This window comes from Drechmeria coniospora, chromosome 02, assembly GCF_001625195.1.
Source record: "Drechmeria coniospora strain ARSEF 6962 chromosome 02, whole genome shotgun sequence".
Classification (NCBI taxonomy): domain Eukaryota; kingdom Fungi; phylum Ascomycota; class Sordariomycetes; order Hypocreales; family Ophiocordycipitaceae; genus Drechmeria; species Drechmeria coniospora.
The window spans coordinates 9,839,868-9,864,568 of record NC_054390.1 but is presented as its reverse complement, the minus strand read 5'-3'; the positions used below and the strand labels follow the sequence as shown (position 1 = coordinate 9,864,568).

Genomic DNA, 24,701 nt, shown 5'->3' with positions numbered 1-24,701 from the left:
TTCCAACTCCATCGCTCCATTATTGCCGCACAGTCGTCGAACGGGGACGAGGAGAGACGACGGGGGGATGGGGGGGCATGACAAGACTTTCTCCCACTCCTGACTCCTCCAACCTGAACTGATGCTGATCCTGGAAAGGGGTGTCGGTTCCCCCCTCCCCCCCCCCCCAACCCCATCCCCATCCCCATCATTGCCATCCCCATTTGCCACGTGCGCATCTCGTATATAATGCATCGAGCCCAATCGTCGATTCGGCGGATGTATCGGTTCCGCAAGCCGTGCTGTCCATCCGAGTTCTACCCGCGAGCCGAGGAGGCAGATTACCCCTGAACGTTGCATCTCAAACACCGAGTCCTTGGCATCAACCCTGGAACGTCGAAGCTTCAACTCTTGACACCTCGAAGCTTCAGGTCTCGACACCTCGAAGCTTCAGGTCTCGACAGACGGCCCGTCGACGGCATCGGCCAGCATGCGCATCCTCTTCCTCTGCACGGCGCACAATTCGCTGTCGCAGAAGCTCTTCCTCGCCCTTTCCGAGAATCATTCCGTCACCGTCGAGTATGCCCTCTCCGACGAGGCCATGATCGAGGCCGCCGCCCTCGCCAAGCCGCAGCTCATCGTGTGCCCCTTTCTCACCGCGCGCGTGCCGTCGGACGTGTACGAAAACTACGTCACCCTCATCGTCCACCCGGGCCCGCCGGGCGATGCCGGGCCGAGCGCCCTCGACTGGCTCCTCGTCGGCGACGACGGCACCGAGCCGGACGCCGACCGCCTGCTGCGACGGGACCTCCTCAGCGCCGTCGGCCGGAGTCACTGGGGCGTCACCGTCCTGCAGGCCATCGGCGAGCTCGACGCCGGCCAGGTCTGGGCCTTTGACCAGTTTCCCGTCGACATCAACGAGGCCGGCTTGACCAAGTCGAAGCTGTATCGAGGCCCCGTCACGAGGGCCGCCGTGTCGGCCACGCTCGCCGCCGTCGCGAGAATAGAGTCCGCCGCCAAGGTCGACCCCTCGGAGCTCTCCGGCGCACCCCGCTCCCCTCCGGACTCGCCCGCCCCCGACCGTCGCTTCTCCGCCGAGGGGGGCGGGGGGATCCGTCCGGGCCTGCGGGCGAGCGAGTCCTTTGCCGAGCTCTCCGTCACCTCGGCGGAGCCCTTTCGTGGTGGCGACACCCACGTGCGGCCGCTTCTCAAGGCCGGCGAGCGGGACTTTGACCCGACGAGGCACGATGCCGCCACCGTGTCGAGGAGGATCCGGAGCGCCGATTCGCAGCCGGGCTGCCTCAGTGCCGTCTTCGGTCCCAAGCTCTATCTCTACGGCGGCACAATCGAAGACTCGGTGACGGCGTCCCCGAGCCACGGGTTTGCGCCCGGCTGCATCACCGACATCCGAGATGAGGCCGTCTGCATCGGCACCTGCGACGACAGGGGCGTCTGGATCACGCATGTGCGTCGCCTCAAGACCAAGGCCGACTCGTCCCTCTGGCCCAAGGTCCCGGCCGTGTCCGGCCTCGTCGAGCTCGGCGTGTTGCCTCCCGTGTCGCCGCCGCACCTGCCCATGGTCCTCGGCCGGTCGCTTCCCGAGGACTGGTCCCGGTCGGTGCCGGGGACCTTTCAGGAGATCTGGGTCGACATGGTCGTCGGGGGCTCCGGACGGCTTGCGTACGTCTACTTTGACTTTTACAACGGCGCCATGAGCACCGCGCAGTGTCGGCGGCTCGTTCGGTGCCTCGGCGATGTGCTGGCGACGACGGAGCAACGTCCGCTCGACGCCGTCATCCTCATGGGTGGCGACTCGTACTTTAGCAACGGCATCCACCTCAACGTCATCGAGGCCGCGTCCGATCCGTCGCTCGAGTCCTGGTACAACATCAACGCCATCAACGACGTCGTCGACATGGTTCTCGACAAGTTCGCCGCCCGCGGCGTCCCTACCGTCGCCGCCCTTCGTGGCAACTGCGCCGCCGGGGGGGTTGCCCTCGCCGCCGCCTGCGATCTCGTCCTCGCCGGCGAGCAGGTCGTCCTGAACCCGGCCTACCGGGCCCTCGGTCTTTTCGGATCCGAGTTCCACAGCCTCAGCTACCCGGGCCGCTGCGGCGATGCGGCCGCCGCCTCCGCGTTGAGGGCCATGACACCCCTGAACGCCGATGGTGCCCGCCGCTTGGGCTTGGTCGACCACGTCCTGCCCGGTTTCGGGTCCGCCCTCGACGCCGCGCTTCGGAGCCACGTCGAGTCCGTCTTTGCCTCCGATCGGCCGCACGTGGAGGCGACCGCCGCCGTCGGTCGGTGGAAGCGCCGGCTGGATTTGTCCGCTCCCGCCCTCGCCAGAGCGCGCGCCGAGGAGCTTGCGCAGATGTCCATGGACTTTTGGAGCGCCCGATCCGAGCGCTATCATGGGCGTCGGAGAGATTTTGTGCGAAAGATGAAGCCCACGGCAACGCCTCTTCGCTTTGCATCCCACAGACGTGCCGAGGGGATGCTGGACGAGGAGGAGCGCGACAGCTTCGACTCGATCCAGTGGTTTGCTGAAAAGTCTGCGAGGTCGGCGACCGAGGACGTTCCGCCGCAGACGGCGACCGGTATGGCAGCTCTTTCGCTGGCCGAAACCAACCATGTCGCAAGTCGTCATCTCTTTGGCTGTTACTATCCCTGTTAGCACCCACCCCTTTGCAATCCGTACTTGTATGAGAAATGAATCATCTTTTTCTTGGAGCACTCTTCGTCGCATTGTGCATGGCATGGGGGTCATGTCCGTGCCGGTGCGAGCGATTCGACGGCATCGAGGTCCTTGTGCACCATGTGAACCAACCGCAACTACTAACCCTAGGCAACGTACAAGTGCAACGCACTTTGGATAGGAGAACTCTCCTATTTCCAAGACCGGGCCGCTGCCATCATGTTTGAATTTTTCCTCCTCGTTCGTCTTGCTGCCAAGAAATTGATGTTGGAAGCGAGGTGCATATGGATACACACCCCTGGGTTTGGGGTTGCCGTGGTCTCCCAAGCAGCAGGGATGACGATTTCGACTTCATCCCGCAAGCTTTGGTCCGCCACGCTGTCGACTGCGAGCCTCGTAACGTTGCAGGATATCGACACCATCTATGCCCTTCACTAAGGCTCATGGGAGTAGACAGACTTATAGCATGATTCTTCCGCATGATGGCGGGTTGGGTGCCTCGCCCTGGTCACCCCCGCTCTCTATGCTGATCCGGTTCCGGATGGATTCCAGACCAGCTTACGTGGAGCAGCTGACCCGAAACTGAGCGTATAAACTAGTAGTCGTCGCTTGGCAGTGTATTTGGGCTGAGGCTCGAGGGAGTGTGTGTGCTGACTTGTTCGATTTCGACTGCAGCGGGCTCTACTCCGCGTTGAGCATCATCTTCGACCTCAACCAGACCCCCTTTTCACCGTCTCCCCTACCGGTCTGTTTGTCAGATACGGCCCATCTTGGAAGCCGTCATGGCAACATTCTGGAATAGAATTAGCCTCGTCCCTTTTTTCCATACGTCAACGTCCATTTCAGGCCACGCTTTATCGCAGGCGCGTTGTGATGGAGTGCTGTGTAACGGTAACCGTCATTTCCAATCAACCTAGCACGACTCGCCTCCTTCCTGTCCGGGAATAAACCCAAGCCACCGTTTGCCGATATAACATCACCTGAATTCACTTGCGAGCTTGGTACGGAAGCGTCGATGATGTGCGTGACCTGTGCGTGGCCCGGAATAAAAGGAGTCGTTGGCGGCCTTCCTTCGCCACATCTCCCTGGCCTGGACGCACATCAGCTGGCCTGTTTGCAGCTTTTTTGACCACATAAAACGTCCATTCCGTGGGGGGAGGGCAACGTTTCTCTCATTCATTCTCCTGGAAGCAGAGATGTCGTGTACACCATGTGCTGTGAGAGACGCCTCGAATCATGGATTAAGTCACGATGCCACAGCGGTATCGCGTCATGACCAAGTTTTGCAGCTCTCATAGGCTCTCACTACACGCTATTGGAGACACTGGGACATCTCACGTATATTCATATCACGATGGTCGTTGTAGCGTCTGGGAAGAAATGGCTACATATATATATATGGCCCACTGTTGGAATCTTCCGCAACTTAACGCCGCACGTAGAGTACAAAGTTTAGAGCAGATAAACTCTTTACGTGTAAACTCTTGAATGTTACCACTTCATAAAATTTCCCATCAAGATGATTCATCGTCACGTCAAGCTCTTGCTGGTATCGGTCTTGCTGCAGGCCGCTTCGGTCGTTCCGTTGGCCGTGCTTCCGCAAGACGGTGCGGTCGATAATCGAGACGGCGGCCTCCAAAACTCTGTCTATTTTACCAACCGGTAAGCACAGAGTGGATAGTTCTGGAGACCATATTGCTGAAAAAAGAACACGTACACCACAACAGGGGAATCTATGGCCGGAATTACCAACCTTCGGACCTCCCAGCGTCTGACATCTCTCATGTCCTCTACGCATTCCTGAACCTGAGGGCGGATGGTACAGTGTACGTTTCACAGTCTTCTTGATTTTGCAACATGATAAATTACAGTATTGACTCGGAAAAGCTTTTCCGGTGACACCTATGCCGATCTCGACAAGCACTATGCCAATGACTGCAAGTTACCTGCCCACCAGAGCAGCTATCCCTGAGGCATTTATGCTCATGCACATGTAGCCTGGAACGACATCGGCAATAACGCATACGGATGTGTAAAGCAATTGTATCTTCTAAAGAAAAAGAATCGCAACCTCAAGCTCATGCTGTCCATCGGTGGTTGGACTTGGTCCTCCAACTTCCCTTCGGCAGCCAGCACGCCCGCCAACAGGCAGACGTTTGCCAAGACGGCCGTCACTTTCATGAAGGACTGGGGATTCGACGGCATCGATGTCGACTGGGAGTATCCTGCCGATGATGTCCAGGCCGCCAACCAGGTTCTCCTCCTGCAAGCCATTCGGGATGAGTTGGATGCGTACGCGGCGGTGCACGCCAAAGGCCATCACTTCCTCCTCTCCATCGCCGCTCCCGCAGGGCCTCAAAACTACGAGAAACTTCAAATGGCACAGTTGGGCGGTGTCCTGGATTTCATCAACCTCATGGCGTATGACTTTGCCGGAAGCTGGGGTGTCAACAGTGGACATCAGGCGAACCTGTTTGCCGATGGCCAGAATAGGAACGCGACCCCGTTCGACGCTGACACTGCCGTTCAAGCCTATATCAAGGGGGGCGTGCCGGCTCGCAAGCTGGTTCTCGGCATGCCCATCTACGGTCGGTCGTTTGAGAATACGGCGGGCATCGGCAAGCCCTTTTCGGGAATCGGACCAGGCGGCGGATTCGAAGCAGGAATCTGGAACTACAAGGACTTGCCCAGGGCCGGGGCAACAGTCATTTACGATGATGTTGCCAAGGCCAGCTATAGTTATGACGCGGTGACGCAGGAGCTCATCACCTTTGACACGTCCGACCTGGTGAAGACAAAAGTATCGTACCTCATGGGACGGGGCCTTGGCGGCAGCATGTTTTGGGAAGCCTCGGGCGACAGGAAGGGTTCAGATTCGCTGGTTTTGACAAGTCGGGCGTCGCTTGGGTCGCTCGACAGCACGAGCAACCATCTCGATTACCCGGACTCGCGGTACGACAACATCAAGAAGGGGATGGACTAAACTGGCCGTATATGCATGTGGCAATGTAGTAACGAGAGAAGATGAATCGAATCATTCTTGGAATGCACGCAATTGGATATCAGTTTGTGTTTCCAAGCCGTCTAAAATGCAATTTCCAAGGAGGGGGCTGAATAAGATGGCAGAAAACTTGGCCAAACCTCCGTCCAGCAACGACACCGCACGAGGTTATGTTATGTTGGCTCCGTAAATCCTCGTCTTCCACTCTTCGTTGACGTCGCGGTAGTCTTCGGCGCCGTATGGGCTGAAAATCTCATCGAGATATCCCCCCTTTTTGCGATGAGGATTCAACCCCATGTCCCTCTGCAGCAAGTCGAGATAGGGAACGGCGTCAAAGATGAACGAAGGGGCCTTGTTTCCCCAATCAACAGGGCAACGCCACTTGCCAAATCGATTGTGGAGGACTGTTTCGTACTGCAGCTCCTGCATCAATTTCTCTTTACCGACCGCCGCTGCCGGGTCGTTCTGAAGGAGGCCGGCAAAATAGGCACCGATCCAGAGACCCTGGAGGTGAGCGGTGAGTGTGTTGCTGAAGTTGCCCACCATGCCCGCAAAGGCGACGTCACGATGCTGCAGGAGCCTTTCAGAGGATGGCACGAGGAAGCGGTAGAGCATGTACGATGTGAGGCCGCCGTTGTACGGCGTCGCGGCTTGCTCCTCCGGACGCGTACTGATTCCCTTCTGCTCCGTGAGCGGGACATAACTTCTGTTCCAGACAGGTGGATTCTTGAGGCGGGGGAAACGCGCCAAGATATCTGCGTCAGCCTCCTCCAGAATAGCTGTCTGGTTCGCAAGGTCGTTGGGGAGGTTTGAGTCCTCGTCCCTCTGTAGGTGCGGAATGCCGAGCTCCCGGTCGATGCCATGGGGGGAAAACTGCACAGGGGGAGCTTGCTTCCAACCGGTGTGGGCTAGCAGCACGTCGGTCTCAAACTCGGTTCCGTCGGCCAGATGCACCTTGCCCGAGGAGAGGTGATCAATTTCGCCAATGTGAATGCGGACTCTGCCGGATCGGATGAGATCGAGAAAGTCGGTGTCGTAGTTGAAGATGCTGAAGCTCGTCCCAGTATACATGACCGGAACCCACGGCTTGAGCTTTGCGGTCTCTGGGTGGGAGTCGTAACCGTTCAGCCGCATGACATCGCCGCCCAGGATGCTCCAGAAGCCGTTGACAATGGCGCGGCCGATGCGTGTACCATGAAGGAAGCGTCGGACGACGGCATATCCGTCGACATGACCCCATATGCACGGGCTAAACCAGGTCAAGAACCGAACGTCTACGGGGGGGCATTAGTATCATGGGGAGATGGGACAGAGGGCATGGCCCAGGATAAGGGAAAGTTACGCACTCGCCAGCTTCTCAATCCACTTTCGTAGGGGCGTGACATGGGAGGGCGACATCCAGCAGGGACCGTGACCAGACGCTGCAAGAAAGTATTCCGTATTAATCGTATGGTGCAGCTAGGGCTTGTACGATGCTAGATTTGGCATGGGGAGCTACTCACATCGAATAATCCAACGGACTTGGGCACCGGCTTGGGCGTACGAGTAAACGGCATCCCAGGCAAACTTGTTCGAGCCAAATACCGTCGCTGTCCTCGCAGTCTCCAGTGTGTCTCTATTCTGCAGAAAGTGTTTGCCGTGAAATATTCTGCGGCCAAATGTCTCCTGGCCGTCGAAGTGAGGCAGAAAGGCTTCAGATGTAAGTCCAGTCGCGATGATGAGCCGACGAGTAAAGACCTTGGATTCTTTACCGGGATGGCCAGTTTGATTGATCGTCAGTATCCACCCGCCGCCATCGTCTTGATGCTGTGCAGCGAGAACCTTTGTGCTGAGACGAATGAGCCGGTCGATGCCAAAGTTGGCAGCGTACGCTTTCAAGTAGGCGTTCACGATTTCACCCGGAATGTGCTCTCGGCTCTTGATCTTGAATCGTTCGCTGCTCATGGGAAAGTCTGGATACTCGTATGTGCCAAGCTGATTGTTGCTCTTTAGGCCCGGGTAGAGTCGTTCGTCTGCCCATGTTCCGCCGGGCGAGGATTGAGACTCGAAGATGGCAAGAGAATCATCAGGATGAATGAATTGGTACTGCTTTGCGGCCCCCAGCCCGTACCATCCTGTGGCCTCGAGTCAGCATTTTATTGTACATGAACTGATGCACGATGCTGCTGTTGTTGTTCTCGATCACGTTGCTCGCATCGCAATTCCTTACCTGCGCCAACGACAACGCAATCTAGAGACTCCATCTTGTGTACACGTCACCCGTACCAGCATCTACCCTCATTTTCTTTGTCGGAGCCGGCTGGGAGATCTGCGATTGCTATCTCCACCTATTTCGACTTGTTTCTACTTCTCGCCTCCTCGTTGTATTCTCGAAGCGTTGGTTCGTTCCCTACGCTTGGGCAATGCAGGCAAGGGGCGGCAGAAATATCATCAACACTACTACGAGATGGAGTGTTTGTTGGTCGAGTCGGCACGGTTGGAAGGTTCAAGTCACGTCGGAGAATGCCACAAGTATTTTTGTTTACGAGCACATGAGCACAAGTGATGCAGATCCGGCGCACAAGGAGTAGATGGCTCAGAAACAGGAGGCGGGTCATTCGATCCAGTGACCAGCTTCTCCTGGCGAGCGGGCGTCCGAGTAATATTGCATGCAGTCCCGCTACTTTCGGGTACAAATATCTGCACAAGATTCTTAATACAGGGATGTTGTAATACCTGTATATATTTGCGAACCCGCATAAGCACGAGGTGTACTTGCGCTGCACGACGGTGTTGGCATACGGAGTAATCCGTACATGCTTGTACATAGTTTACACATGAATGGAATCTAGAAGCGCATATAAGTAAACTATCGGTACAATCTGTGTAATCTACAAGCGTGTAAATTACACTCGTAACTAAAGTGCCCTCCGCTTCCGACACATCTGAGCTTTACTCAACACGATCCATGTAGGAATCTGTACGTTGGCCCCCGTGGAGATAAATATGCATTTACAAATAAGTACAGCTAAGTAAGTGTATCACATTTGTAGTTCTAAATAGTTGATAGTATACGGAGTACTTTCATTCATTTTCAGGGACCCCTCACCTCAGAGCATACGAAAGGTGGTGATGAACAAGGATCTGGGTTGTCTCGCCCGCGTCGAGGGTCAGTCTACATGTATTACAGGGTGTAATGTGGCACCGCATTGGTGAGTTGCCGGTAAGAAATATGACAGACCCAAAGACAAATGACAGAGCACCAGTACCATGCCTGCACATGAACCATGTAGTCGGACTCTTACCGTATGTTAGCCATGCACTGCCCTTCATATGGACGCGTCATTCACCACCATCCGCTTCTGGTGTTCCACATGATTGCCGTTCATGGGTAACAAGGAGTACGGAGTAAGTATTTAATATTCTATAAATAATTGTGTACTTTTCGCATGCTGTGCTTTACGCTTGGCCGCATTCATAATATAATCCAATTCTACCTTTGATGTTTTTCGTTACACAACTTCAGGGGTAACAAAAGCGACGCAATCAATTAGCGTATCCGCTGGATTGATGGCAATGCCAGTAACATGTCGATAATCGCAAGGAACTCTAATGGCTACAAGTACAGCAAGCGGGACATGTGCATGCGGGTAGGGGGCGGCACAAGTAGGATTATGTGTTCTTGCCCCATGGGTGCTCTGTACACTACATTGTTCATAAATGCAATTAGTATAATATCATCTCTGTACGCGACTATTATGTACCAACGTGGCTCTTGAAGCTGCCAGTAAGGAATATCGCGTAACAGTTCATGATGTCGATTGATACTCCACTTCCACTGCGCACTCGTAGACGTAATAACGACCGCTATTGGGCGTCTCAGTGACCAATTTTCGTAGTTTCTGTCCCTGCTTTGTGGAATTCGAAGCAATCGTTGGTTGCCCTGACGGTTCAATTACGTGATACCTACATGTCCTTGCTGCTGCGTCAACTTGTACTCCCGCACTGCGTACATTCTTAGGAGTTTGGTAATTACTATTAGTATGTGCAAATTTGTAAATCCAGTAGGTAATACATGTGAGCCAGTACATGGTACAAAGGAAGGCAGGATTCCCTCACTGCAATAAAATTCGAATGGTGTCTTCACATAAGTTCCGCCCACACAATCTCTTTCTTCAAACGCATCCACCTGAACTCCTTCCCAGGGGCTCCATCCAACATGAACAGTAGGTGTACAAGTACTTGTATTACTATTATTGTACGTACGCTGTATGGATCGTACCAACATCCAGTCAAATCATCTGGCAAAAAATTCCACCACCCACATTTGCCCGTTGCGCAGTCCCCTTCGTCTGGGTTTCACCTCTCAATGTTCGTCGGCTTGCTTTTCGATTTCGGCTTCGGTTTCCCCCTCCCATCACAAGCCGTTTGCTGGTAGCCAGAGTTCCGCGTGATAGTATTGTGAGACTTATCCTGGAGCATCAGTCCTTGGCCGCCATGCATACCTTTCTCGGCACCGCGCTGCTCGCAGTTTTTGGCACCGTTCAAGCTCAGTTTGTCCAGCCAAAAGATGCCAGAGCTCGCAATCTGACTGTTAAACACTCACCGGGCGACGTGACTATTTCTTTCAAGGAGCCCCACGGCGTCTGCAAAACCGCCTTGCCCACGCAGAAGCAGTATTCGGGATGGGTTGACATCCCTGGGGACTATCCCACCAACCTATTCTTTTATTATGTCGGGGCTCGTAACTCGACCGATACGTTGACCGTATGGTTCACTGGGAGGCCAGGTGCGAGCTCCATGTATGAGTTTTTTGTCGCAAACGGCCCTTGCGAGGTAGTCGAGAGAGGGCTAAACGAATACGAAACGGTTGCTCGGGAATGGGGCTGGGATCGCGCCTCAAATATGCTCTTTATTGATCAGGTGCGAACGCAGTATTTCCCTCCAAACTCGGACCTAGGCCTGACTCTGGTTTCTTGCTAGCCAAACCAGGTCGGCTTCTCCTATGATACGCCCACCGATGGTACGCTGGCCATGTTGAATGGATCGGTGATCATACCGCCAGTCAGTGATCCTGACGCCATACCGGCTTGGGGTTTGCTCAACGGCACTTTTAGCAGCGGCAACCCCAAGAATACGGTGAACAATACCCAGTCTGCTGCTTACGCTGCTTGGCATGTCATACAACGCTTTTACAATGACGTGCCTCTTGACTCTCCCCGCTCGAATGCATCTTTTGGCGTCAATCTCTTCACCTCAAGCTATGGCGGTGTATACGGGCCAATTTTCGCCGAAACATGGGAGGCTCAAAATAAAGAACGAAACCGGCTCAATGGCAACATAGATCCCGATTCGACGGTCGATTTGCACATTAAATCGCTAGGGATTGTTAATGGATGCATTGACTTGGTAACCGAGGAACCTCAGTACATCCACTTTGCGACCAATAACACATACGGTGTTCATCCCTTCTCTAGCAATGAGACGCAGTCTTTCTTAGACAAGATTGAAGCGGCCGACGGCTGTAAAGCCCTAGCAACTCGGTGTGGGGACGATGTTTCATGGGTTAATACAACGCACACGGAAAATCAGCGAAATATCGTATGCTCCCGAGCGGTTGACAAATGCAACGAAATGATTATACGGTGGGCCCTTAAGGGAAAAGACAGATACGACGTTGCGGCCCCGGAGTACGGCGCCTTTCCACCGGTTCAATTTGTCGATTACCTCAATCAAGGCAATATTCTGGATGAGATTGAGTCGCCAGTTAACTTTACCCTAGCAAACGATATGGTCTTTAATCAGTTCCGGGCTACCGGTGACGGAGCCAGGGGCGGTAACATTGCTCGACTAGCCAAACTCCTCCAGAGTGGCGATTCGCATCGGCCTGATATACGGTGATAGAGACTATATCTGCAACTGGTTTGGAGGCGAGGCAGTTTCGCTAAGCATTGCTAAGCAAGCAGGTGGCGATTACGCTGCCAAATTTCCCGCAGCAGGCTATGCCCCCATTCAAGTGAACAAAACGTATACTGGCGGTGAAGTTCGCCAGTTTGGCAACCTCTCCTTCAGCCGGATATTCCAGGCTGGCCATGTTGCACCCGCTTACCAGCCCGAGACGGCATTCCAGCTTTTTTCGCGTATTCTGATGGGCAATTCCCTTTCGACAGGCGAGCAAGTCGACTTGCATTACTACAGTACAAAAGGCCCGGCAAAGTCGACAACGAGGCATACGCCACCAGGCCCGCCAAGCCCGGTGTGCTTTGTTCGCGCATTCGCATTCATGTGCGATATGGATGCCTGGGGCCTTGCTAATAACGAAGGAGGCGTGGTTATTAATGGTATTCTGTATAACAAGGTTGAGGACTGGCCTCTAGCATCTACAATGACAAGTAGCAAAAACATCTCCACCTCCTTGTAGGAGATTGGGGCGAGTCTCCATGACAGGGAATTTATTACGCAGGAAGTGTTTACAAGGCCATGACGGCTCAAGGTTGATCGACCTGTTAATGAACAAGAACCGTGGCCTGTAAGCCAAGCTCCAAGGACTCTTGATATACATGTATTTATGTCATCGGAATAGATAGATGAGTTGTTGTGTCAAGCATGTTGTTACCCCCAAGTGATGACTTTTTTTGACTAAATCAGAGGGCGCTGTTACCTACCTGAGGCAAAACACTGATTCTGGTACTCTGCAACACGCTTGAATCTATTCAGATGACCTCGAATGACATTTATTGGTTGCATCTACGGAGTAAATCGCTTCGGTATCCTGGCTACAACTTTGGAACCATCATCGGAATCCTCATATTCCACGCATGAGGTCCCCTTCTGAGGCACGAAACAGGGCAATTTAATTGGTCAATGGCCAGTTTTATTTTGGACGAGGCCAACTTGGCAAGCTCCCGCTTCGTGATATTGTGAAGCAACTTTGAATGATTATGTGCGATTTGGGTGGATTCAAGATGACCTCTTTCATTTCAACCCAATGTAAACTGTCTTCAACTCAGCCACAGCCAAATAATAAACACTAAAGAGTAATATACTATGCTACATGGGTAATCATGGATTGTTTGACAACGAGTGATATTGTTTGATGGCATCGCCAACTTGATGGTCTTTGCAGGGGAAGATTCAGAGTTTGGCAAGTGGTTCAAGCATGTAGTTCATTACGGAGCAAGTCAATCTAGACCAAGGTAAGAAAACTATGTCAGCAGAAAAACCCATGCCCGTTACTCATGATTGTATGAGGCTTTGGGTATGGATGAGATAGATTGGTCTGCTTGTCTGGCCGACTGCAGTTAAATGTACAAGAGAAAGAAGCAAAAGGAGCGAAAAAATATGGCAAAAACACAATCGCCCATCAATTTTGACCTTGGATTATGTGATCCGCAATCTTCTCTGCCAGCGCGTAAATGCTGCTTTGGGGATGGCCTGGAGGGAGGATGGGGAAGGCACTGGCATCAACGACACGGACACCTTGGACGCCGAAGACGCGGGCTGCAGAATCTACGACGGCCATCTTGTCTTCCTTCTTTCCCATCTTGCATGTGCAGGAAGGATGCCAGACGGTCATGAGCGAGTTTCGAACCATTTCGAGAATCTCTGCATCCGAGTCCTTGTCTTGGCCTGGCCAGTACTCGTTGCCGATGACGATGGACTTTAGCTGCGGCGTGTTCCACACCTCGCGCATGCGCTTGAACGAAGCGACAGCGACTTCTTGGTCTGCCTTGTCCGTCAGCCAGTTCGGGTTGATGGCTGGATCGTCGAGCCCGGAAGCCGACTTGAGGGTGACGTTGCCCCTTGAGAGCGGTGCCACCAGGGCTCCCAGGATGGTGGCATACTGCTTGCCTGTGAGCGGCTGCTTCATGAGGGGCCACTCAAAGGTGCCGAGAAAGCCGTTGGCGCCGAGATATTCCACCTCGGGCCAGTCGTCTGAGAATCCGGCGAGCGCCTGCTTCGTCTCGGCCGAGAAGGTGTTGCGGTACTTGTCGGGGAGCTTCTCCCATCCAACAAACTCGATGATGTTGGAGCTAAGCACGCCATCGTGAGAGAAGACGTACTGGGCAAGAGCCTTGGCCAGAGATAGGGGATTGAGGAGAATGTCGTCGATGGTCGGGAACTTGACAGCGTAGGAGGGTCCGAAGAAGATGTGATCCCACATGTTCTGTCCGACACCGGGCAGGGCAGCGACGACGGGGATCTTGAACTTGTCGAGCGTGTCTTTGGGTCCGACGCCAGACACCATCAGCAGCTGTGGCGACTTGAATGCTCCGCCGCTGACAATGACCTCCTTGGAAGCCTTGAGGGTGTACTTGATGCCGAGCGAGCTGACCTCGACACCCGTCGCCTTCTTCTCGCTGTCGAACAAAATCTTGGTGGCCTGGGTCAGGGTGAAGACTTTCAGTGAGCCGACTTTGTCAGCCATCGCTTTGTATATGTACTGGGCCGATGAGCTCCTCGTCGCGTCCGAGTTGCGGATCGTTGTCTGAGTGTAGTGGTAGCCGAGGAGCTTGCCTTTGTTGAAGTCGGTCGTCCTCTGCATGCCGACGGCCTTGAGTCCCTGCTCGAGCCATGTCGACCAGGAAGAAACCCAGTTGGAGTAGCCGACCTGGACCGGGCCTCCCTGTCCGGCAGGCAGATAGTCGGACGCATCGTAAGGAGTAGACGCGTTGCTCTTGCGCTTCTGCAAGTCTGGTGGTGTAAATGTATGACCCCTCTTGAAGAATGTCTGGAATTGATCCAATCTACCGTCTTCCAGTCAGCCAGTTTCCGATACCCGCCGCTGCCACACCGTCACGTACCTGTAGCTGTCGTCGCCCACGGCGTCGGCCCATTGATCATACGTGCCAGTGGTGCCTCGGTGGTAAATCATGAAGTTGAGGGCCGAGGAGCCTCCGACGCATTTCCCCTGAGCATAGTGAAACTTGCGGTTGTTTGCCCCGGCCTGTGGCTCTGTCTGGAAGGTCCAATCGACGGTGGGGACGGCATCGAGCATGTTCCAGCCGATGCCGATGATGTCGCCGGCTGGCGTGGTGCCGAGAACAGGCTTGGCGATCTCATAAAAGGCGCCGGCCTCGACGATGGCGACCTTGAACCCGGCCTCGGCCAGGCGAGTGCCCACGGCATTGCCACCGGTGCCTCCACCGACAACGATGTAGTCGAACTCCTTGTGGGTGTCCAACTTGCCTTTGAGGGCGCCAATCGATGCTTCTACCAGTCCATCAGCGCTCGCAGGCTCTGGTTTGGTGCTTCCGAGGTACGGAAAGATGGTGCCAAGGAGGAGGCATGAGCGAAGGGGGTGGTTGAGAAGCATGTTGTCTCGAGTGATGGATGATGTTTCTGGCGCTTCTTGAGTGAGGCTGGGGAAGACGATGGGAATGGTACGAGGTCGATCAGGTTACACGGAGCCATATATATAGATGTGTGCGCATGGTCAGACGTACGCATGCGTGCAAGGAGAGGCTGGGATGGGGCCAAGTCAGGGGAACCAGCCAAGTCAGGGGAACCAGCTTTCCAATAATTTCAAGGCAAGGAGCCTATTTCGAACAGACCCAAGTCCGTTCCACCGCATTATCCGATAGCGTCGCAGCGATTAAGTTGTATCTGTGTACGGTGGGAGCTCATGATGGCTCGGAATTGGTAGTTGCTGACGTTCATTCCGTCACCTGCGTGAACGGGCACACACCCACCTGGCGGCTCGGCGCCGACGAGCGGGCTCGTAGATCGACGAGCCCAAGTCTGTCTGAGTGTAAATTGGCGAGCTCGATTGTTTCTGCGGTGGTAATGGAGATCCGAGCACAAAACACAGGCCTGAGCTTGCGGGTATTGACCCAAACCCACTCAACGAATGGTGGATATTCGGTCGCGACGATTTCCAGAATCATTATTCAGGCCGCCAAAGCTTCCCATTTGGCGTTATAGTTTCTGCGATCGCTTGCCATTTGGCCTCGTCCGTGCACATTTACTGACAGGAACTCACCATTTTGCGGTGTCGCGACTCAGGGCACGCAGCCGGGGACGGCATGCCCGAGATAATCCCAGCAACATGAGCGAGCACTTTCAGGTCTACGTATTAGCATGGGCAGCGTACATGCATAACACGGAGGACATCGGTACGGCTTGTGGCTAATGAGGTGCTCTGCTCAGGCCACTTGATGCCTTGATGTGGGCACCGTATTCTGCACCGCAGGCCTGGTGTAAGAGCGAGAGTCATGGTGGCCATGTGCATGCACAGATAGATGTCTGTGTGATTTGAGCGTATTCTCTCTACGTGAAGAGGCACTAAAAATTATGCGTACAAGGTTTAGCAACAGAGCACAATCTATCGAAGCTTAACTTGGGCTCAGGGCGACAACGGTTCTCTGTTTGGTTGGAACGGGTTGCGGCAGCTCAGGACCGTTTTAACCTTAATTCAGGGCTTTCTGCAGCCTTTCCCGAAGGAAAAGAACCGACGGGGCAGGCATAGGCATAGTGAGGACCTCATCCCCAGAAATCCCCCCCCTCTATACTCTTAACCATGGTTTCACCAATGACACCGAATCTAAGCCTATTTGGCCCCTGTCAATAATTTAAACCTAACACGACGTCGATTGACTTTTCAAGTATTAACAATGCATATATTCCATCTGAAATTATGCATGGAAGTTCGCATCAATACGCATCAGGGGCGTATTTGCATGTTGAAGATCGAGGTGAAAGCCGTGTTGGAGGCGCCGTGACGGCGGCACTGCACCTACATGTACACAACAAGCCTTCCATTCGCAAGCCGTGGAGGGCTATTTACATATTGAAGATCGAGGTGAAAGTCGTGTTGGGGCGCCGTGACGGCGGCACTGCAACTACATGTACGCAACAAGTCTTCCATTCGCAAGCCGAGGATGGTGCTACTCAATCCGGCAGCTCTTTGATCGTCGCACTCTCCTTTATCTTTGAGCCGTGCTATCGAATCGACCGGCTAGCTGGCTTACGGATAAGTATCCAAGCACATCCATATCGGGCACATTGTGTCTAGATGCTGCGCTTGTGAAAGAAATGCGAGCGATTATAAATACCATGCACCACTCGATCCGGAGGAGAATAGATGCGACTACATGTACGGAGTACAGAAAGTGTTTTTGGAGACCCTGCCCAGGATCGTCATCCACTGCGTCGGCCGATCACCGCGCCAGGATGGCAAGGTAGTGTTCCGTCTCGTACGAGTATGTACCGAGCAAATACTCACGCAATAGCTGCTTCGCCTGCATCCTGTACGCCGTAACAGTGCATGTTTGGATGGAGCAACGGTATAACGCTCAGCCCACCCAACCGACAAAGCGGCAGTCTAGATTAAGGAGAGCTAATCATTATAAAAACACATCCCTCTATAGGCATATTGCCAGGACCAAGGCTTTGGCAGCTCGCACATTAAGCTCGGTATCGAGTGGATCAAACAATGAGACGTAATAGTCTCTACCAAATCTGAGTTTCATGCACCTGCTTGCGCTTCGCTATTCAAATGTATGGGCATGTAAGTACAGTGCTTGAACAGTACTCGTAACTTGTACTGCAAAAAGTACGTTAAGGTGTAAATAATAGTGAATACGTAGAAGTTTTACTGATTGTGTCCTTAGTGCAGTCTTGGTATTCTTACCGACTCCTCATCGACGAAAGTGGTCGTACAGAGTATTCTTAATTATACGAACCATTTTCTGTATTCACACGACTTTTCGTTTAGCGCCCCACAACGTCCAGCTACAAAATGCTGGCGCCTATGCAGTACAAAGTGATGCAAGTAATTATCTTGAGTATTATTCTTGTTGTTCCTTAATATCTTCCTTAATGTCTCTCCGGATTGTATCAATACCTTGCCTTGTTGGAAGTCTTCCTGCGCTGCCTGCGCTGCCTTGGACGGCCAACACGGCCGACAATCCCGACAACCTGGATTTAACGATGAGAATTATTGAACAGCCACGGCACCTGCGAAAAATATCTATCGATAAATTTAATACGCCCGCTCTTTTTCACTGCACCCACCGTTCCGACTCCACGATCCCGACCGCAAGTACCTTTTCGCCCGCGCTACCAGCCAAACGGTACCTGCCCTGCTGTTACGGAGTCACTAGGCCACTGCTCTAGGACTCTCAACAATGTTTATTAAAAGACTTAAAGAAGGGAAAACTACTTGCCGATTAGGGCTTCTAGTTTATTATATGCGTTCCGTAGTAGGTCCGTTGGTTCCCTCCATCTTGATTCCCATATCGGCTAAGCCCGATACCATAACACCCGCTCACACGCTTAGGGTTATCTTTTCGACTCGAAAAGCCGCTCCGCCTAGTGGCTAGTTGCCCATAGCTGCAATCGCAAGGAGTCCTCCGCATGCCGGAAGCAAGGTTGCAGCAAGCCTGCCAGCACCACCAGTAGCAGTGCTTGTAGTTGCAGCTGCTTGCGTTTTAGTAGCAATGGCGGGACTATTACTATGTTTGGTATTGTAGTAACTGGCGCTAGCCCTGGAAATAGCCTCTTTATAGTCGCTGGCAGTTACAGGTACGGTCGTCGCGCAGCTCAGGGTCGAAGTCTTTGGGTCGATGGTTGTAGAGCCGGTGCAAAGGGGCCAGCCGGCGCAGACGCTAAGTTGGAGCTTGCCGCTTACACAGCAGTAAGCGTCCGTATCGTTTGCAACATAGACGCCGGGGCACCAAGAGTCGTCGCCATTGGTAATATTGAGGGACCTTCCTTGAACAACGCTCGTCAAGGCGACAATAGAGAGCAGAGTAATAGATCGGATGAAATACATGGTGCTGAATTCTTGAAGTGAGAAATGGGTGCAAGGATGTGATCCGATGGTGAAAAGATCGTTCCTTGTCGGCCTTTTATTCTTTGCCAGAGGCGTTTAGCTCCTTAGTTTGATTGTTGGGGGAACTATCGTAGGAGCATGTACTTGGCAACGTACTAGGTCCGAAGTAGCTCCCAAGTGTTTTCTTCTGGTCTGTAATCCTTCCATTTGGATAAGATATTCTTGTCATCTCTTTCGTTAAGGATTCGACTTCGTATTCTTGTTAATTTTTCGTTCTAATTTTGGCATGTAGCTTATTAATACTCCGTACCTACCTTTCCTTTCGCCAAGGATTCGTTCGACTTCGTATTCTTGTTCATTTCCTGTTCTAATTTTGGAATGTGGCTTAGCGTTCTTTGGCACTGGTTCCAATAGTAAAATGTAGAAGTTTGGGTAAATTCGTATGGTTTTTAGTAGCGAAAGCTCATAGTTGGTTTTCGATAGAACCTGCTTAACATTAAAGAGTCCTAATTTTTTGTAATACAGTTTGTCGATTGGTCGCGTTGTCTTAACGTTTCAGTCGGAGCAGGTAGACTATGTCTCCCTTCCGAAAGATTAGTCCCCTTAATATTTTCATCTTGTACGGAGTAGTGAGTGGCTATTCGCTTTCTAACGAAATCGAGTTCTTTTCTGATTTCTTTGTATAGTTTTCGCAATTGTTCTGCTTATAGCTGTTATAGTATCGGGCTTAGCCCGATATGGGACACAAGATGGAGGGAGACCCACTGAAGGAACGCACATAAACTAGAAGCCCTAACTGTCAAGTAGTTTTCCCTTCTTCAAGACTTTTAATAAATATCATTGAGAGTCCTAGAGCAGTCGCCTAGCGACTCCGTAACAATACGCTATGTAAGGACATGAAAATAATGGACTGATTCCAGTAGATGCTTGAGGTGTAATTATTTGTGTTTCTTGAGAGCTACATAGACTTGACATCTTATTGCTACCCTAGAGCTGCTTTTCTTGTTTCTGGGTTTTTATTTTGGTTAAGCAGTGTTACGGAGTCACTAGGCAACTGCTCTAGGGCTCTCAATGATATTTATTAAAAGACTTGAAGGAGGGAAAACTACTTGGCAACTAGGGCTTCTAGTTGTGTGCGTTCCTCCTAGTGGGTCCCTTGGTTCCCTCCGTTCTACTATATCGGGCTAAGCCCGATACCATAACAAGCAGTACCCAAGTTGAGCTGCTGATGGCCCTTGTAGGTTCCTGGTCCACATTGGTCATTTACCACAAGGCACAATAAAATCTCAATGAAGTTTATTAAAAGACTTGAAGACGGAAAAGGACTGCTTGTCCGTTAGGGCTTCCTTTCTATGTATGCCCTTTGGGTGGGTCTGTTGTCCGCCTTGTCTTATGTCATCCAGTCGGGCATAGCCCGAGACTATAGCAGCTGCATAGGGCCACATGGGATATAACTACGATCGTCACACCGGCGTCCTGCACTAACGCGCCAACTATAAATAGCAGGCTCTTGCCGGAGCCGGTACCGAGTACAACGATAAGCTGGTCCGGCAAGTCCGGCGCTAGTATGGCCGTAGCCGCAGCGCACTGACCGGGCGCGCGGAACTCGAGCTTAGCATTGCGGTATAATTATGTATCGGGCGGCATCGAGTATATCGCCTTGCTTGCATACGGCTGCGCTCGGACCATGGCCCTCTTGTATACGGCCGTCGGCGGGGGGCGGGCGCTTACCGGATATTCCCTGGTCGAACTTGAACAGCCTCCTCTAGCTCCTCGAGGCGCGGAAGCCGCGCGTCAGCAGTATTGTCGGCGTAAGGGTATTAGTACCCTGCATATAACCTCTGGAATACGCCAAACAAGTGGTTGCTTATCTCGCTAAGGTCCACTAGATCTGCCTTGCTCTTGCTCCCTCGCCTACCGAGCCGCCCGCCTGCCCACCTAACGGATGCATGGATGGACGACGCATGGGTGGATTATTACTGAGGATTTACTTCCCAACCCACGCAACGACCAAACCTATTCTGTTTGTATTTACCGCTTGGCATATACCCGTCTCGTCTCGTATGTATTTTTCTTTAATGCATATCCTCTTGTTCGACTTCCTAATCCCGTTTGATTCGCTTGTTTCGTCGAAAGAGTATTAATAGTACTGGGGTAAATGCGGGGCGCCTACCCAAAAACTTTTACGTTTCGTCGAAAATCGCCCTGTGCATACGAGGTGGTAGCCGTACCGTACCGTACCGAGTGGATGTTCGTGCTCTGTGCAGTACTTACTGTCAGCAGGAAGGCAGTATGTGCAAAGACTGTAGAATTTTTCAACCAAGGAGGAAGTAAAGGGAAAAAGAACGGTGAGTGTGGGAATAGGAGAAGCTAAATACATGGGGTGGTTGCCGTGCATTACGTGATACGTAATGCAGAGTGTAGGGTAGGCAAGAAAAGACGACGATGTACGACATCGTTACACTTACTCCTCCTCCCTACTGTGACGATATCGTATTAATATATCGTGTTCTTTTTCTGGCCTACCCTACACTCTGCATCACGTAATGCACGGACCACCTATGTACATAGCCTCTCCCTTCCCGCACTCACTGTTTTCTTTCTCTTTTCTTCCTCCTTAGTTCGAAAATTCTACAGTCTTTGCATATGCTGCCTTCCTGCTAGCCCGCATCGTGACACCTACAACTACAGTACTTACATGTTTATAGTACTTGTGCGACCACACCACTTTCAACATGGCACTATGGTAGTGCACACTGAGTCTCGTATATAGCAGTACTTTTATTATTCGACTGGGCAGGGCACAACGGAGCGCCTAACCACGTACTTACTATACCAGTGCAGTGCAGAGTACTGTTGTTATACATGTACATATAAGTGCGAGTGCGACGTATGCACAAACATATATATGTGCTCTGTAGTTGCACTCTTGCACTATAATAGTCACTGAGAAGGAAATGCTCCGAGAAGAGTTACAGCCATGTTTATACTAACAACTACACCGACACAGTAGTACTTGAATGTATGAATGTGAATGCAAGACGTGAGGAATACGAGTACACCAAGTAAATACTTGTAGTTTCTGCCCAATGCCTACTGTATGTGTATGTGCATCTGCACGTCCTTGTTCCCGTAATGCAATTATTACGAGCCCGTGTTCGCTTGTTTGCGCTTGTACTTGCAATATCAACTCGTACGTACTCCGCATACATTACTCAAATCCGTCAAGGGATCGCTCCGTACTAATGAACTCATGCAAGGGCATGATTTGGTTTCTCTTGCTCCTACTACGAGTGCCGAAAGATTTGATCCAACTACTAGCCCGCCTGGCATGAAATGTTCGCCGCTTCGGTTGCATCCGTACATGCACAGGCATAGGCGTGGCCTTGTCGGACAGATGCCTGGCTGGCCGTGTCCGTCCGAGTATAAAATGGCGTCCACGTACGTAATGCGGTAGATGGCGGGCAGAACGAAAGCACCTATACGTCGAAAGCACCCAAATATCATAAGCACCCATCCATCGAAGCAATGATACTACGCAGGGCATTCGTATGCCAACTCGTCGTCCTTCTTGGAGTAGTTTTCCTCGTTGCAGCCCAGCCGCTGCATAATACACAAGATATGGACCTCTTCCCTTCCTTCGTACCGTAGGTAGAAGCGCATGCGGGACGACGACAGGCCGTGATGCCCTTTCTTTGCACCTACTGGGGCGGGAGATAGATACCACCACCGTATAGAGTACCAGAGTCGGTCGAGCTTACGAGTCTTTCTCTGCCCATGTAGTAGGAAATGGCGGCATTCAACGGCTTAGAAGAGTACGCAAGCATATGGCTGATACCGACAGGCTCTTTGCTTCGTCGTCGCCCAACTACAACGGACGAGACTCTAGTCACCGGATTACAACTGAGACGATCGAATACCTCCGGGCAAATAACATTACTAACATTATTAGCCTCAACGAAGAGGCCAATTCCGACCATATCATTCGAGCGCTCGCTGCCGCTAATATTGCCTATACGCCCCTCCCCGTCATGGACTATCTTTCCCCCACCTTGCACGAGCTCGAACGCGGCTGGGAAAGCTTCCTACAACATCGGAGTGGGACCCTTATCTGGTGCGGCTACGGCTACGGCAGGACTGGGACCATGATAACCGCTCTGCAGATGTACTCGCAGCAGCAGCGGTCAGAGTTTAGACCTTGGACGAGCGATGACTACCGGAGCAACTTCGTCGAGAGTGAGTCGCAGATTCATACGCTGAACCAGCTGCAGAGCAGCATTCAGCTGGGATCCCACCATGAGCCCATGGACATCGACGCTACTCAGCAAGAGGTCAAGTCGGATAAGGACGAGCCTATGGACGTCGACGACCAACATACAGCAGGGGGCGCAAGACCCAAACTCAGACCGGTCGACCAGCCGCCAACAGTCCGTCAAGCAGCCAATGAGCCCATGGACGTCGACGACGAACATATAGCAGGGGGCGCGAGACTCGAACCCAGACCGGTCGACCAGCCGCCAACAGTCCGTCAAGCTGCCGACGAGCCGATGGAGGTCGATAGGCAAGTTGACGATAGTATGATCGAGCGCCTGAGACTTGGCTCATTTACGGGTCTTTCTTGCCCCGCCCTTCTTAACTTTGTACTGCAGCAGTATGGCTCCTCCCCACGCAGGCGATCTACGCCGAGCCTGTCCATTGTAATGCCTACAGCCCAGGGTAGGAAGCTCAACGTATCCTTTCGTTGAAATAATATGGCTAACGATGCCTTTTCCCAATAGCCTCTGCAACAGCCGATTGTATTACGGCCCGGCAAGCATTGATTCAGCAAGAGTCGCGATCGCATTGTCGAAAAATTAAGAATCTCGAGATCGGTATCAAAATTGCCAATGTATTTACCGCCGGAACCTATGATACAATCGGGGCTATCGTAGTGGGCAAGTCCGGGACGGCCACCTTTGACGTTGTAGACAATCCTTCAAAGGGATTCCAGAGTTGGGTATCCGTCGATATGAAGTCTGCATTTGGATCCGATACCATCGATATCGATGATGTTAGCAGCATCAAGCTGACCGCCAGGGGAACTATTGGCATTAAACCCCCCATATTGATTAATGATGAATGGAAGGTACAAGGTAAGCAATATTTCTATTAAATCCTGTTGTTTGCGCGACAACCTCCTGACGATATTCTCTCCGACCAGGCGTTATGTTGCGCGCCAAATGCTCTAAAACGGGCTACGAGGCTTATGATGATGCCTTTGTCTCCTTGAACTCGTGGTATAACCATCCCAGTATCTGGATTTTAAACCGCTTAAGAACCAAGACCGTTGTCTCGTTGCAAATAGGCCCTGAGGATTGGCATGTTACACCTTGCGAAACTATTAACAAGCTAGAGTATGAGTTCAAGCTGGGCGACGAGTTTCTTGCCGGAACATCCGATTCAATATCCTTTACTCTCGGAGAGGAGCAAGGCAAGAACATCGAGATAGGGGGCAACATTAACCGAGGATTTAGCAGGACTGATACCGTCAACCTTACCTATGTCTTTGGTTCCGATACAGTAGAAATGCATAGGGTAAATAAAATACGCTTACTGGACAATTATGGTATAGGAAGGGGGGACCAGTGGTATTTTCAAGGTATGTACGGAATTAGTACTCGTGCGCTGTCCCCCTCTTGCTTTATATCCTGACAGTTTTGGTTTCCTACTCTAGGCATTACCTTTACTGCAACCTGCGCAGGACTAAAACAGCAGATGTACATGACAAAGTTTGCATCGGAAGATGTCTGGCTCGGACATGACCGTTATAAGGAAGTTGTTTGGACCGGTGATATTGCAGCTACTGATTGGCACCCAAAACAGTTTATTCCTGACCCTCCGAAGCGAGTAAGATGAGAGGGCGTCGAGCAATTGAACCCTATAGGTATGAGTTAGGGTCTATAATTAAAATTGAATTTATCCAAATATTGTATATTTTTATTCTTTCTGTTGGTTCGGTTCTGGGGGAAACTGGTAACAAGAGATGCCATTCAATGATTCAATTTGGTACGAAGGGAGGAAAAGCAGGTTGCAGTACGTAGTAACGCGACCTACTTTATCCCTTATGTAATCGTACGAGCTGTGATTAATACTCGAAGTCTAAGTCACTTTGCCTACAAAGTGATAAAACTTGGTCAATATATACATACACTGGCAGCTCATTAATATACCCTTAAACTCCTGCTTGCTCCCTTACTCCCTATCGACCCAACCTTCAATGCGTATCTTGATCT

General features: G+C 52.0%; 7 protein-coding genes across 7 annotated transcripts; 4 read left to right on the top strand and 3 right to left on the bottom strand.

The window, feature by feature from the left end:
* Nucleotides 1–469: 469 nt before the first annotated feature.
* DCS_05824 (uncharacterized protein) lies at nucleotides 470–2,653 on the top strand (the record flags this gene model as incomplete). The annotated part of the gene is made up of 1 exon (XM_040803125.1): nucleotides 470–2,653. One exon carries the CDS (start codon nucleotides 470–472, stop codon nucleotides 2,651–2,653), a length of 2,184 nt encoding a protein of 727 aa, XP_040658158.1.
* A 1,540-nt stretch (nucleotides 2,654–4,193) lies between these two features.
* On the top strand, nucleotides 4,194–5,657 carry DCS_05823 (Chitinase 1; the record flags this gene model as incomplete). The annotated part of the gene is made up of 3 exons (XM_040803124.1): nucleotides 4,194–4,336; nucleotides 4,402–4,504; nucleotides 4,713–5,657. 3 exons carry the CDS (start codon nucleotides 4,194–4,196, stop codon nucleotides 5,655–5,657), a joined length of 1,191 nt encoding a protein of 396 aa, XP_040658157.1.
* Nucleotides 5,658–5,843: 186 nt separating this feature from the next.
* DCS_05822 (uncharacterized protein) lies at nucleotides 5,844–7,918 on the bottom strand (the record flags this gene model as incomplete). Its single annotated transcript, XM_040803123.1, has 4 exons — nucleotides 5,844–6,949; nucleotides 7,022–7,096; nucleotides 7,178–7,789; nucleotides 7,885–7,918. 4 exons carry the CDS (start codon nucleotides 7,916–7,918, stop codon nucleotides 5,844–5,846), a joined length of 1,827 nt encoding a protein of 608 aa, XP_040658156.1.
* A 2,233-nt stretch (nucleotides 7,919–10,151) lies between these two features.
* DCS_05821 (uncharacterized protein) lies at nucleotides 10,152–11,555 on the top strand (the record flags this gene model as incomplete). The annotated part of the gene is made up of 2 exons (XM_040803122.1): nucleotides 10,152–10,577; nucleotides 10,638–11,555. 2 exons carry the CDS (start codon nucleotides 10,152–10,154, stop codon nucleotides 11,553–11,555), a joined length of 1,344 nt encoding a protein of 447 aa, XP_040658155.1.
* A 1,462-nt stretch (nucleotides 11,556–13,017) lies between these two features.
* On the bottom strand, nucleotides 13,018–14,970 carry DCS_05820 (uncharacterized protein; the record flags this gene model as incomplete). The annotated part of the gene is made up of 2 exons (XM_040803121.1): nucleotides 13,018–14,373; nucleotides 14,434–14,970. 2 exons carry the CDS (start codon nucleotides 14,968–14,970, stop codon nucleotides 13,018–13,020), a joined length of 1,893 nt encoding a protein of 630 aa, XP_040658154.1.
* Nucleotides 14,971–17,973: 3,003 nt separating this feature from the next.
* Nucleotides 17,974–18,429, bottom strand: DCS_05819 (uncharacterized protein; the record flags this gene model as incomplete). Its single annotated transcript, XM_040803120.1, has 1 exon — nucleotides 17,974–18,429. One exon carries the CDS (start codon nucleotides 18,427–18,429, stop codon nucleotides 17,974–17,976), a length of 456 nt encoding a protein of 151 aa, XP_040658153.1.
* A 3,827-nt stretch (nucleotides 18,430–22,256) lies between these two features.
* On the top strand, nucleotides 22,257–24,324 carry DCS_05818 (uncharacterized protein; the record flags this gene model as incomplete). Its single annotated transcript, XM_040803119.1, has 5 exons — nucleotides 22,257–23,145; nucleotides 23,208–23,561; nucleotides 23,630–24,003; nucleotides 24,041–24,067; nucleotides 24,124–24,324. The coding sequence occupies 5 exons, from the start codon at nucleotides 22,257–22,259 to the stop codon at nucleotides 24,322–24,324; spliced, it is 1,845 nt and encodes a 614-aa protein (XP_040658152.1).
* Between the last annotated feature and the right edge of the window lie 377 nt (nucleotides 24,325–24,701).